The 13,607-nt window shown below is 47.4% G+C and overlaps 1 protein-coding gene across 2 annotated transcripts; it reads left to right on the top strand.

Annotated features, from left to right (window-relative positions):
• The first annotated feature begins 2 nt into the window (after positions 1 to 2).
• On the top strand, positions 3 to 13,375 carry disp3 (dispatched RND transporter family member 3). Of its 2 annotated transcripts, XR_006006844.1 has the most exons (22): positions 3 to 99; positions 4,107 to 5,099; positions 5,204 to 5,423; positions 5,515 to 5,651; positions 5,767 to 5,901; positions 6,482 to 6,642; positions 6,818 to 6,957; positions 7,077 to 7,168; positions 7,294 to 7,458; positions 7,804 to 7,965; positions 8,055 to 8,198; positions 8,290 to 8,426; positions 8,539 to 8,708; positions 8,807 to 8,937; positions 9,232 to 9,416; positions 9,529 to 9,655; positions 10,206 to 10,351; positions 10,464 to 10,623; positions 10,741 to 10,854; positions 10,930 to 11,102; positions 11,286 to 11,703; positions 13,200 to 13,375. XR_006006844.1 is itself a non-coding variant. In XM_041937207.1 (21 exons), the coding sequence occupies exons 2-21, from the start codon at positions 4,115 to 4,117 to the stop codon at positions 11,640 to 11,642; spliced, it is 4,041 nt and encodes a 1,346-aa protein (XP_041793141.1). In that variant the 5' UTR covers positions 3 to 99; positions 4,107 to 4,114; the 3' UTR covers positions 11,643 to 13,141. The 2 variants fall into 2 exon arrangements, 1 of the variants encoding a protein (XP_041793141.1); XM_041937207.1 differs by lacking the exon at positions 13,200 to 13,375 and having other exon boundaries at positions 11,286 to 13,141.
• The last annotated feature ends 232 nt before the right edge of the window (positions 13,376 to 13,607 follow it).

The raw sequence follows: 13,607 nt of genomic DNA, 5'->3' as shown, positions 1-13,607 counted from the left end.
ATGGAGGGGATGAAACTGCAGAGCACAAGTTGAGCACACTACATGTGGACCCAGTAGGCCTGGTCGCACCACCTGTAATTCTCGTCTCACCAGCCTCAGGTAAGAGTCTCCTCGGTGTTGCATTTGCGTGCTTCTGTTTTTGCCTGATTTACTGATGAGCAGATTAATTACCGGGGATGGGGGGCAGTAATCTGTGCAGTTATCTGGAGGATGACAGAGAAAGTCATCAAATCAATAAAAGCTCATCCTGACTGCTTGCACGCAGCATGGAGTGCAAGCATTGTTCATCAGAGTAACTCCGAAGCAGGTAACTTTTTGGGAAATCGGCTCCATTGCGCGTTTGGATATGCCTTGTTTATATGCTGCCATCCCTGTACTATGTGGCTCATGCATTCCGTATTATTCAGGAGAGTGAGAGAAACTGCACGCTCCAGCCCCTGGATGCTTCACGCACCGTGCACAGAGCTTTTGCTCTCCCTTCAGTGCGAGCATGAATTCGCCGACAATAAGAAAATGAGCACCGCTGTTAGGTGCAAATACATCCCGAGAGTTTGCCTCGACTCCGGATTCACTGTGCGTAAAGAACAGGAGGCACGTCCGCTTCAAACACACTGCTGAGCACTCATGCATAAGGAATATATTCAGAGAGCACCAGTGCTGAAATCAATGCTCCTTTAAATGAGAGGCTGAGTTTACACCAGGATGAACGTGTGTGGGGCAGGAGGCAGCTTGTGATATCCATACAGGATGAGATGGAGAGGAGATAAACTGAAGGGGTTATTTTTAGCCGCTGTCAGTAATGAAGGTTACAAATCTCTCACCTTTGTGGACAAGATAGAGACATGGAGAAGAAGCAGACAGATTGAAGGGAGGAAAAGGGCAGGAGGGTGAGGGATGGCGAGCCAAAGGAGGGAGGAGGGAGATGATTATAGGTGATGGTTCAGGCTCACAGCAGGCTGGGATTGCTCCGAGCTGCCACCTCACCTACCAGACGCAATCCAGAGACGAAGCGAAGGGTGGAAATGCTGACACTCAGCTTATCCACATCTTTATTGGAGAAAACATGCATAGTCAAGTGGAGCTTATGGCTCATCCCCCTCTTTCTGCTCACAACTCGCTGAACACGACACACGAGACAGCCCAAATACAGCTCTGTGCTGCACAACACAGTCCATCAGATACAGCTGCTGTACTCAAAAGAGCAGACAGGTACAACGTGGCCACCTGGGCAGCAGTTGTTTAAAAAAATTCAATAAAAAAGCTGCAAAGAAACTTCAAAATTTAGTTTTTTTTTTTGTGAGGGAAGGCAAGTTTATCCGATAGAACAGTCACGCAGCATACAAAATCCAAGAGCAGGTTCATCTTTCAGGTGATAAATACAAGATTTCATACCTCAAAAGCTGCAAGTAGATGTTCATTTCAGGCCTCAGTGCATTTATCTGTCTCAATTTTGAGTCTGAAACTCCACCACAGACAAAGAAACAGCCTCGCGATTAAGAACGTCACAGCTCCAATATAGGCCGAGCCATAAGGGAGACAGCTTTTATTCCAATAAATGCAGAAAGCAGGATGCCAAATTACGCTCTGTTTTTAATCCACACCTGCATGGGGTTTAAATCAACTGTGCTCTCCTAATCTTGAATGAACAATTCTGGGAGCTTGTAAACACATTAGTTATACCAGGCTCTGCACTGCTCGCAGTGCTTTGCAGCTGTACACCGCTCATAATCATTGTACATGAGGTGCAATGTTCTCGGATGCGGAGACACGTCAGACTCATCAAGAGGGGAGAAAGGATGCGTCCCTGAGGCCGTGCATCACTAGTTATCTTTGCTCCACTGTACCTGCATGCTGTCTGTCTCAGGGTGCACGGCAGTAGGCGATAGAAGGCTGGCACAGAGCACAAAGCTCAGCCTCGCTGTCTAATAAGCACTTGGTCTGCCTATCAGTCTGTAATGAGTTCCTCAGACTGTCAGACTTTGACATCTGCATCACTAATCAGCCTGTTCTGATGTTGAAACGGACACAGAAATGGAGCTGTGGAGATGTGCCGACAGTCCTCTCATTATGATCTTTTTCTCCGTGAATATTAAACAGCAGAAAAGGACAATTTCTTTTCACAGATTTCTGAGGTGCCGGTCGTCTGTTTGAAGGGTGACGGCTGTGGTGTGTGTTCGCGTCTCTGTGTGTGTGTGTGTGTGTGTTTGCGTCTGTGTGTGTGTGTGTGTGTGTCTTCAGTCATTCCCTGAGCTTTTCTTTCCCCCTTTTTCCTCCATTCCACTCCACTCATCGTATTTCTCTGCGCGCCTCCCCTCATCTTGTGTTGATGAGAGCACCCTCATCAAAACAAGCTGGAGAGGCAGAGATGGAATGTAACAGGATTACAGTAATCTAATTAGCAAAATTAGCAGCTGCATTCCATTTCATTTACTATAAATGCACGATTATATCTCACACATTTCTGTGAGAGATTGGTCACATAATTTGTCATATTACTTGGACAGATTGCATTAAGGCATGACAGAAAACAACATAAAAGTGCTCATTTTGAAATAACAGCCTATGATGGGCGCAGATAACCAGTAATACTGTTCCAAATTTACAGCCTGCAAATTGGAACAAATTATTTCCCTCAGTATTATAGAGATTTAAGGCACTGTAATCCTAAAGTAACTGAAAATAATTAGATGATTTTGTTGAGATTGCATATTTCTTTCTCTGTTTTCACACTGAAACTAAAACTTTCCCAACACCATTAATGAATTTGTCCTCTAAAAGAGGAGGACGTGGATGTTCACACTGCGTGGGCAGATGCTGGTCCGCTGCTCTCCCATTAAAAGGTGCACTGGTGCCCTTGTCCCTGCAGTAAGATGACATGGTGATTAATAAAAGGAAGTGTTGCGCAGATTTAAAAAATGGCCCAAAATAGGCCTTTTTTTTCCCACAGAGCATTTTTGTCATCAACTCAACAGGCTTTCTTATCTCTTCCATAAAAAGAAAAATCCAGCATAAAACATCATTTGCATATGTAAGTCCTGTGGACATTTGCGAACATTAAAAACTATCAGGGAGTGAGAAACTACAGAGCTAAGGCTGATAATGATGAGGCCATGAAACACATCTATTATCAGTGAACTGGAGAGTGAACACTGTGACCGAACACATGGTGATTTTCTGCAGCAGGCGGGAGCACATTTTCTTCTTTAGCACGACCATGAAATAAAGTTTGTTCAGATGTAAGAGCACAAACCAAAATCTCATAAATCAGCACACCTCCAGTTCATTTGTAGCTCCAGGGTTTGTCTCTCAAGAAATGTTTCTTTTTACAAATATCGATTTAAATGGTATAATTTGTAAATTGCTCATTTTTTTGATGGATTTTCCCTTCAGCCGCAGAGCTGAGCGCAGCTATCTTTTACACATAATCAAAATTCACCGTCTTACCTGGCTGACCTTAAAGCACAGTTCTAAAGAGAATAGATAAATTGCTGCAGTTAGCGGGCTCACTGCCACCTGAATGCAAACCGGCTGCAGTGGCTTGTGTGTAGAGGAGGGCAAAAAGTGGCACCTATTGACACTATTAGTCAAAGGCTGCCCATCACAAGAGATAAACCCTCTCTTACTTCACGACTTCGTCTAGTATCCCTCTCGCTCTCCTTGTCAGTAATTAGACAAGTGAGATGATTTAATTTGCTGCAGAGTGGACACAGCTACGTTGGCTGCTGATACGTAGAAAGCCACCAGCAGACTCTCTCCGGGTGACAATGGCTCGACAGAGAGAAGAATTAATCACGGCTTTAGCCTGTCTCACCCCCGAGCTCTTGTGATCAGCATCTTAAAGCGGGACTCAGCCAACCATTTTCGCTTATAAGCCCTTGAGAAAAAAAGGTCTCCCCTCGTCAGTTTTCTCCATGTGAGCTGCCAATGGAGGGCCCTCGCTGACAGCTGCTCGAGGACAGACTTAATTCTCACGTCCTTGCTCACTGAGCGCAGCTGGAAGTTGCCTTGTCCTTCATTTTGTCTGATGCTTGTTCACCTGCCTGAGGAGAGGAAGGGGTGGTGCCGAAAGGGAGCCGTGATCAGGTGCTGTTATGTGTCTTTGACAGGTGCCAGCATGGATGAGGATGAGCCGCTGCTGTTTCAGGCCAGCTGGGGAGAGGAGGGTGATGAGGAGAGGCAGGAGGAAGAGGATGGAGGAGCACAGGCAGCAGGGCAGAGCTGCTTGTCTGGGGGGGCTGGAGTGTGTGGGCTGTGGAGGGCAGTGGCGTGGGTGTACACGCAGCCCTGTGCCAGTGGAGTGGTTTTAGGGGTAGTTGTCCTGCTACCGTGTGCCCTGTTTGCCTACATGCTCCTCTACTGCCCTCCTCTGGACATAGACCTCTCCTACAGTGCCTTTGAGGTTCACAGCCACTTCTCTGCCGAGCGCTTCGACGCCCTCGCCATCGCCGTGAAGACTCAGCTGGGGTCCTGGGACAGACGTAGGCGAGACTTAGATAACAGCGAGTCTGAGGCCCTGCTGGAGCTTTTGCTGGAGAAGCTGGGCGGACAGGGAGTGTTTAACAGGACAGATAATGAGGGCATAAGGTCGTCCACTGCTCAAAACGAGCCTTTAAATGCACCAGATGATCAGAGGAGAGGAGCTGCAGCAGGCAGAGATAAAAGGACAGTGCCAGATTTGGATCGGGGGCAGCCGGGGGAGCACAAGAACTCAGATCACAGAGCAGAGGAGCACGGCGAGAGATCGTGGGACGGAAATTCGACTTTGCCGCTCATTAGGAGGCGCAGGTTTGCCCCCAATTACTACTTGCAGAGCCAGGCTCTGTGGAGGATCGAGCTTGTGTTCGTTGCTCAAGGGGCGGGCGACCGCAACATCTTCACCCCAGAACGTCTGCAGACGATTCACCACGTGGAGCACCTGCTCATGCAGCACCCGCAGTTCCATCAGTTCTGCTGGAAGCCTCTGGAGATGTTGAGGGATCTACCGCTGGGGCCTTCCTACTGCTCCCCACCCAGCTCGCTCCTGTCCTACCTCTACCCCAGTGAGAGGGGAGGGAAGATATACTATGACGGCATGGGCCCGGATCTTGCTGATATTCAAGGTGAGTCCACAGTGAAGAAAGTGGGGGAAAGCGACTTTCAAGCATAAAAGAATGCCTGTGAGAGCCGTCCTAACTGTGCTGATTTTCCGTGTATGTATTCCCAGGTTCTCTGAGTCTGGCCATCACCCACCCACAGTTCTACTGGTACGTGGATGAGAGTCTGTCCCCTGAGCATCTCTCCTCCTCTCTCTTACGCAGTGAGATCCACTTCGGCGCTCCTCTTCCTTCCTACTACTCCCTGCAGGACCGAGCTGACGAGCAAAGATCTCGCTTCAAAAACTTTGTGGTTCAGTATGCAGACATCCTGGCTAAGCAATCTACCAGGTCAGGAGAAAAGTGCTGCAGAGTTAGTCTTTTATTTCAGTGACTGCAGTTGGAATTTGATGCTATTTTCTGTCTGCTTCCCTCATGCCAGCCAGGTGAAGGTGCTGTATGGGGGGACAGAGCTGTTTGATGACGAGGTGAGACACACCTTCCACAACGACATGATGCTGGCTGTCATCAGTGGAGCCTGCATCACTGTGCTCGTCTATGTCCTTACCTCCTTTTCTGGTACAGTACGACCTGTTCCTTATTCCACCTGCATATCATAGACACATCTCAATGTCTGAACTGTGAAAGTCAGGTATTTGGCAGCATATGAATGTTTTTTCTTGTCTCTCTGCAGTGTTTCTGACTTTCTTTGGACTTGCAAGCATCGGACTGAGCTGCTTGATGGCTCTATTCTTATACCATGTTGTCTTTGGTGTGAGGTACCTGGGAATTCTCAATGGAGTTGCAGCCTTTGTTATTATTGGCATTGGTAAGGGGGAAGAAATTCACCAATATTTTGACATTTTGGGAAATACGCCTGTTTGTTGCCTTGCTGAGTTACATGAGAAGATCCATACCACACGTGCATGTTGAATATGATGCTAGATCTAGCAGATGGTTCACTTAGCTTAGCATAAAGACTGGAAACAGGGGAAACAGCTAGCGTGGCTCTGTGACAATTCCACATTCCAACATCTCTAAAGCTCACAAATTAACACGAGACATTTCATGTGTTGAAAACGTACAAGAACATTGAGATTTGTGCTATTTCCTGGTGAGAACACTTGCTTCCTGATGTCTGTGAGGCAGCCAGCAGAGACAGGAAGTTACAGCACCAGGCACAGAAACGGCCCAGAACATATACCCCCGAAAAGCAACGTCATCCAGCAGCTGTTAACTAAGATAAGACTGCAAGCAGACGATTCGTATTTCAGTCTTCTCACCTAACGCTTACCAACAAACCAAATAAGTGTATGTTCCAAAATGTCAAACTATTCCTTTAAAGCTTGAAAAAGCACCCTTTTCCAGTACGTTTAGCGTAATATTTCTGTTCTCTCACTGTTGCTCAGGGGTGGATGATGTATTTGTGTTCATCAGCACCTTCAGACAGGCTTCTTATCTGCGTCAGCCGCAGCAGCGAATGATCTACACAATTAAAACAGCTGGCCGAGCTACTTTCCTCACCTCCTTCACCACTGCAGCCGCCTATGCCGCTAACACCTTCTCCCAGGTAATCGCAGAGGAGAAATGTGCCCGTTAATAGGATCTGCACAGGAAGTGTAAATGACTCCCCTGCTATGGATGAATAGAAGTGCCTCTCTCAGCAGACAGGCGTTTTTATGCGATAAGCACAAATTGAATGTTTCAAGGTCCTTTACACTGCGCCTCCTTTTACTGACACTTAGATCCCAGCCGTGCATGACTTCGGCCTATTCATGGCCCTCATTGTCAGCTGCTGCTGGCTTTGGGTATCCGTGCTGATGCCAGCCGCCCTGTGTGTCTGGACTGAGTGTGTGGAGCCTCAGGAACATGTCTGGTTGAATTGGTGAGGCGTTACTTCCTTACTTTTATGTGTGATGTTATTTGTGCATGCTGTGCGACACCGCAGGCGAGATGTAATCCCTTCAGCTGTCTCTTTCCCTAAACTTCCTCCTCCCTCCGTAGCTGGAAGCTGTTTTCGGGCCTGTCAGCGAGCCACGGCCCTTTGTCAGATGAGGACGATGATGTGGCACTTCTGTCAGTGGAGATGGAGCCAGGTGAGATTATTATCTCCCGAGAATTGAATGAATGATGGGGGGGAAGAATGGGAAAAGGGAACGAGCCCAGGCTGTGAAACGCTGCTGTCCAGGCACCACTAAGCCCCGGTCTTTGTCTCCGCCAGGTTCCTGTGACACAGACGGCGATGCAGCCATTCTTTCCCTGTCAGTGGAGACACCTCTGTCCCCTCCAGGGCAGCGGCATGTGGGTGTGGTGAGCACAAAGCTCCAATGGGCCCTGAAGCACTTAGTGGCAGAGCCAGCAGTGGAGCAACGAAAAGCCGTTCTAGGTGAGATTCGATATAAACTCAGAGAAGTATTTTGACGTGGCTAAAATCAATTTATACTCAAGAAAACGTCTACATTTTGGCTCTTGCGGATATTATCTGCCAAGCTTTTGATCTATGTTTTCGACATGAGAGTAGCCTCCAGCTCAGACTGTTGAAGAGATGCTGTAATCTGTGTGGCCTGAGGGGATATAGTCTGTCAGAGGAAGAGCAAGTGCCTATCATGAAGTATTCATCCTCCCCCTTTTCAGGACTGACTGTAATTGATCCTTGCTGCCGAGCCGCTCTATCTGCTCCATCAGGCCCTCCTCTCTGTCATTGTTTATCATTGTCTTCCTGTCGGCCCAGGCGTCTTCCTCCTGGTTCTGCTCCTATCTGCCGGCTGCTGCTGTCTCCTGAGGCCGGCCACTCACGCCCCCCTTCTTTTCCGCCGCGACACCAACCTCCAGACTCTGCTGGCTCTGAGGAGCAACCTGAGCGGACAAGGCATCTCCTGCCCTATGTGCTCAGGTGAGGCTGCGGCCGCGATGGAGACACGCTCGCCAGATAACCTCTGAGATCCAAAAGCAAATACCTGAATTGCACGTCGTGTCCTGCAGGTGTGTTCATGGAAAAGCCGCACCCTTTGTACGCCCACACTTCCTCTTCGGCTTTCAAGTTTTCTGCACATCAGCAGACCCCGAGCACAACGACCTCCGCTCCTCGGAGCTCAGCAAAACAACATTCAAGCATCAGCCCAGCCGGTAGAACATTCAGCACGTACAAATCCTCTTCCTCCTTCCTTAAAACCTGTTCCACTGTTTTGAAGTGTTGCATTTTGTGCTGCTTTTTTAGGCTCTTTACTCACAGTGTTCATATCAAAGCTGGACCTCGGAGCCTCTACAACCATTTACCGCTTCTCCCTGAACACCAGCACTCCCTCCCCATGGAAACTGTGCAGCACAGAGCATGAAGAGCTGCCGTCATTTCAGGTTAGAGAGCAAAAAACTTGATGCTTTTCTATAATTAGTTGTAATGTTTCATCTCCCAGCTGTAATAGCGCCTCTACAGCGGCTTGTAACTAATTTTGTTTTATCTGAATAGGCTTATAATCAGCCCCGCAGCAATTACACCACCAGAATGACAGTGTGTGTTTCCCATGTGTACCACCCGTACCCCAGCTGGATGATCACATCCACCTCATGTGACCCCCGTCATGGCTGGGCGCCAGAGTTTTCCTTTTATGCAGCATCGTCTCCGCAACAGCACAGCAGGTGAAAACACAAAAGGGGAAGTTCAAAGTTAGATGAGTTAGACTGCCGTGTTGTTTTCGAGGACAATCTGTCATTTCAGCTCTGCTTTCTCCCCTTAGGAGGCTGTACTTCGCCCAGCGCCGCCTGAGGCCTCATCCCAGCCGAGTGTGTGTCAACCCTCCCGGCTGTGGCGTCAGTTCTGGGCCTGATGGACCCACACAGGGAACCTTTTATACTCCTCTCCCCAGTGGTGAGCAAGCTGGTGTCACAGTGTCAGAAAGCACCATTATCATAAAGACATCGTGTTAGCCCATCAGGAAAACTATTTCCGCACTGCATGTGTCACACTGCTGAAATGTCTTTTTTATCTCCTTTATTGCCATTGAGGCTTAAGAATAGAGAAAATGAAGCGATATGACACTTCAAATGTAGTTTGTTAAAGTGGCCACTGGAGGATTTCCAACAGTACTCCACTTCTACACACACCTTTCCACTGTATAAATAAATGCCGTTTAGAGATTTTTCTCTGATTCTGTTGTCAAAGATACTTCATCTGCCGTCAAAATGAAACCATCCAAAACGCTTGGCTTCAACCCATGCAGTGGCGGAGCGTGCGGCCACCCAGCGGTGCGACCTCTCGTCGACACCGGGGCGATGGTTTTTGTCGTGTTTGGCATCCTGGGAGTCAACCGAACCGAGCGCAGGGACAACCATGTTATTGGAGATATGGTGAGGGTCACACCGTTGTCGGTGTATCTGAGTAATGAGCAGAAAAAAAGCAGAGCCAGATTTGTAAACGATATTTCCGTGCGGTTGACGTGCTGTTTAATTCTCTCCAAAGGGCAGCATTATATTGGATCCAGACTTTGATATTTTCCAGGAAATGGGACGTCTTTGCAAGATCTGTAAAGCGATCAGTGCAAACAAGCAGCTTGTGAAGCCAGGAGGAGCACAGTGTCTGCCTTCAGGTAACACCCAAATCTCTTATTTTATCATAAAAACATAATATTAATCCTCCCAGGGCTGAGAGTCATCAGCAGTCTGCTGATGAATTGATTAGTTAATTGGCCAACAACAGCAAAAAAAATGATTGATTCCATCTTTAAAGACATTTTTTAAACAAAAGAGCCAACAATACACTGGTTCCAACATTTGCTGGTGTTCTTATTCCTCTTTAATAGCTAATTGATTATTTTGGCCGTTTTGGACTGTTTGTGGAACAAAACATATATCTGAAGATGCTAACATGGGTTCTGGGAAATTGTGATGGACAATTTTTTACTATTTTCTTACATTTTTAAATGAAATAATTAATCAAGAGATCAAGGAAATAATCAGCAGATTAATGAAAATAATCAGTAGTTTCAGCCTTAAAACCTTATTTTTATAGCAGGAAACTGTGATGTAAAGTGCTTAACAACAAAAAGAAGGAATGTGACATAAAATTCATATAAAATAATCGTATATAGAGAACTGAAAGCCTGTAAAAGCTGCTGTCGTTTCCTCTGTTCTCTTCAGGCAATAAACTGTCGTCTATTCTGCCTCTGCTCCATCCTGAGTGTCACTCTCTCCCTGAACCAAACCTGCTCCCGGGGCAGCTCTCCCACGGAGCGGTGGGGATGCACGGAGGCAAGGTCCGCTGGCTGTCCATGGCCTTTGAGTCCGTAAGTCCCTTCATCTTTCAGCTTTTCATCTCCCTGCATCACAGAGCAGCACATTTCCACTTCACTTCCAGCTGTCGCAGTGTCTAACGCTCTCTACCTCTCTGCTCCCAAGACCACGTACAAGGGGAAATCCTCCTTTCAGACCTATTCCGACTTCCTTCAGTGGGAGAACTTCATCCAGGAGCAGCTCGCCTCCCTCCCGCAGTCCTCTGCTCTGCAGCGGGGTTTCCAGACCTGCGAGCACTGGAAGCAGATCTTCATGGAAATCATAGGCAAGTGAAAGGTGGCTTTTATTTTCTGCAAACTGAAGAGGGCTTAATCGTCAGGAGTAAGTGAGAGCAGCAGCGTGTGGAAATCTGATAATGCACTGCTCTCTGATCTGTTTGTAGGTGTGGAGAGTGCCCTCTGGAGTCTGCTGCTGTCTCTGGCCATCTGTGTGGCAGCTGTGTCTGTGTTTACTGCACATCCTCTGCTGCTGCTGCCAGTACTCATAACCATTCTAGGTAAGGGATGAAGTTGCATATTTGGTAGCAGAATCGAATATTCAGGCCTGATTCTGAGCTCTTGGCCCTCGACAGGCGTGATCTGTGTGGTGCTGGCGGTCATGTACTGGCTGGGCTGGGAGATGGGAGCAGTGGAGGCGATTTCTCTGTCTATACTTGTGGGATCATCTGTGGATTACTGTCTGCACCTGGTGGAGGGATACCTGCTGGCTGGGGCGTCCACACCCTCTACGCCTGGTCATAACTCGGTATGGGAGTTCCACTGTAGCGATTATGAGCAATCTGAAAAACTTTCACAGCATGTCTTCTCTTTACACACACGCTAAAACAGGCTAATGACTAAGATTTCGCATTTAATAAGGCGAGAAGCTCCCTGAAGGCTCATGAATCAAGACAAGCTCTCCTCTTATTAAACCGTGTTGTGTGTGCAGGAGCCTCCGGCCGAGAGGCAGAGGCGGACCCTGGAGGCGGTGAACCATGTGGGCGTTGCCATAGTGTCCAGTGCCGTCACCACGGTGATCTCCACAGTCCCCCTCTTCTTCTGCGTCATTGTGCCTTTTGCCAAATTTGGCCAGATAGTGGCGATTAACACCGCCATCTCCATTTTGTTCACCCTGACGGTGACTGTGGCCATGCTGGCGTGCATGGCCCCCGCCCGCTTCAGCAGACCCCCCGGCGCCGTGCTGAAGGCCAGCCTGGCCGTGATGGCGGCTGCAGGCTTGGGAGCGACAGCGTGCTGGGTGGGAGGACAGCTGGGAGCGTTGGCCTGGCAGCCAGTCAGCACGTAAACACAAGTGTTGGCCAACTCGCGCTGATGTCAGGCAGAGGAGTTCCTCTGTATGCAAAACTGTAAGCACTGTACGTCCCTCCATGTTCAGGAGGAATATCAGATCAGTGAGTGATCTAATACTTTACAGCACAAAGATGTCAGAATCTATTCCATTATTAGAAGCTGTTTCTCATCACAAATCCATTTTATTTCACTCGTATTGATCAGTGGATTGTACGTACCTCTGCTAACATGTAGTGTAAACGACTGTGACTCACAGTGGCGCGTTGACCTTTCTGGGTTGACGCGATGATTCAGCTGAGGTATTGCTTGTTTGATCCCATATCGCCCTAGATATCGCCTAGAGGTGGAGATGGTTTGAGTAGCTGTTGGGAAACACTGGCTGAGTCACAGTTTTCATCAGTGTAACTTATTGAGTTGTGAAGAGCCACTGACTGTTCTGTGAACCGCTGTTGTGAACACCGTCAGCGCGCCGCGCTCTGACGTCCATGAAGATTCGTGTTACTGACTCACGGCCATGTTGTGAAACATCCCCTTTCTGTTCTCTTAGTTGTGCACTGAATGTGTTTTCAGCCACGTTTGTAACAAAGGTTATGATGTCCTGATGTGGCTGGATTAAAAGTTGTACTAGTCAAATTAATCTGTGCACATTTTTGTTAAATGTAAGTGTTTCTGTATGCTGTTCTCACACAGTCTGAACTGACCTGATGCTGCCAGCAAACGTGTTACCACAAGATATTAGTGGTGGAGGGAATAATCAGGGTCTCTACTGTACAAATACCACACCATGAAAATACTCCACTATAAGCATAAGTCCTGCATCCAAAACCTTAAATAAGTGAAAGTATTATCAGATAAATCTCAAGTGAAAGTACTTTTTGTGCAGTAAACTAGTCCCTGTCAGTATTTTACTATTATATCTCATGTTTTTGGTTTAATATTACTGCAGTGTTCATGTGTAGATGTTTGGGTTGAGATAATTAAACTACTTCACACAGGTAGTTTAATCTGCATCAATGCGTCATATTCTATAAAAAGAACTACTTTTTTGGGGTTCGGTGCCTTGCTCAAGGGCATCTTGGTAGTGGCAAGGAGGTGAACTGGCACCTCTCAAGACACCACACTCTGTACCGACTGATTTGTGCTGAACTTTACTCCAAGAGTGTTTTTAAAATGATTTTATTTATCTTAAGAAGCAGGAGAGTGTTCTCATCCCATACAGGAACATTTTTATCAAAGTTTATCAAAATCAACACATTTGGAGATACGTGGTTTTCACTGGACAGGAAGAGGATGAAGAATTTTCCATCTGAAAAGTAACTAAAGATGTCAGACTGATGTAGTGGAGTGGAACTATAAAGTTGCATAAAAATTTAAATACTCAAAGTACTTCAGGTTTGGATTTAAGTGCAGTACTTGAGTAAATGTACCGCTTAGCAAAATATCGTCCTCTTTTCTGACCCTTTCATGTTTATACCGTAGACCTCAAACTGCTGCAAGGTCTCTATTTTTGTCATCAGCACAAATTGAAGGAGACCTCTTGTCGGGCCCTCAGGTGTTCCCCCCACTCGACGGCACTCACCGGAACCAGCTCTCACACACTTCAGAGCAGCTCTCCTGCACCCATCAGCGGCTCCCCTCCGCCCCGCAGAGAAGGTGAGGGCCATTTGTCAAACCACACAACACAATAACAGTCAGGGAGAGGGACTGACTCAATCGAGCAGTATATTTCTGTTTTGTGCGTGTGCGTTATTTGTGAATGTCGAATAAAACAGGTGCAGACAGCCTCGGGTCTTTTCTTTGGTGAGAGCTCAGCGCTGCTTTTCTTCTGCATTGTTATGTAACGGAGCAGCGGAGCAGGATGAAGACCTGTCACGCTTTGTCACACATACTGGGAGAGCTACGGTGGAAAGCCTGGCTGCCATTAATCATTCATATGAAGCGGCTCAGATTTTACATTGAA

Source organism: Chelmon rostratus, chromosome 5 (assembly GCF_017976325.1).
Source record: "Chelmon rostratus isolate fCheRos1 chromosome 5, fCheRos1.pri, whole genome shotgun sequence".
In the NCBI taxonomy this organism is placed as follows: domain Eukaryota; kingdom Metazoa; phylum Chordata; class Actinopteri; order Chaetodontiformes; family Chaetodontidae; genus Chelmon; species Chelmon rostratus.
The sequence above is the reverse complement of the archived record's forward strand: the minus strand, read 5'-3'. Positions and strand labels throughout refer to the sequence as shown.

What these genes read in the sequence shown, in the direction of transcription:
- disp3 (XM_041937207.1), top strand. Translation starts at nt 4,115, where the DNA reads ATGGATGAGGATGAGCCGCTGCTGTTTCAGGCCAGCTGGGGAGAGGAG. An exon ending in TGTCCTTACCTCCTTTTCTG is followed by an intron (nt 5,652 to 5,766) that starts GTACAGTACGAC and finishes GTCTCTCTGCAG; the next exon opens with TGTTTCTGACTTTCTTTGGA. An exon ending in TTCAAGCATCAGCCCAGCCG is followed by an intron (nt 8,199 to 8,289) that starts GTAGAACATTCA and finishes CTGCTTTTTTAG; the next exon opens with GCTCTTTACTCACAGTGTTC.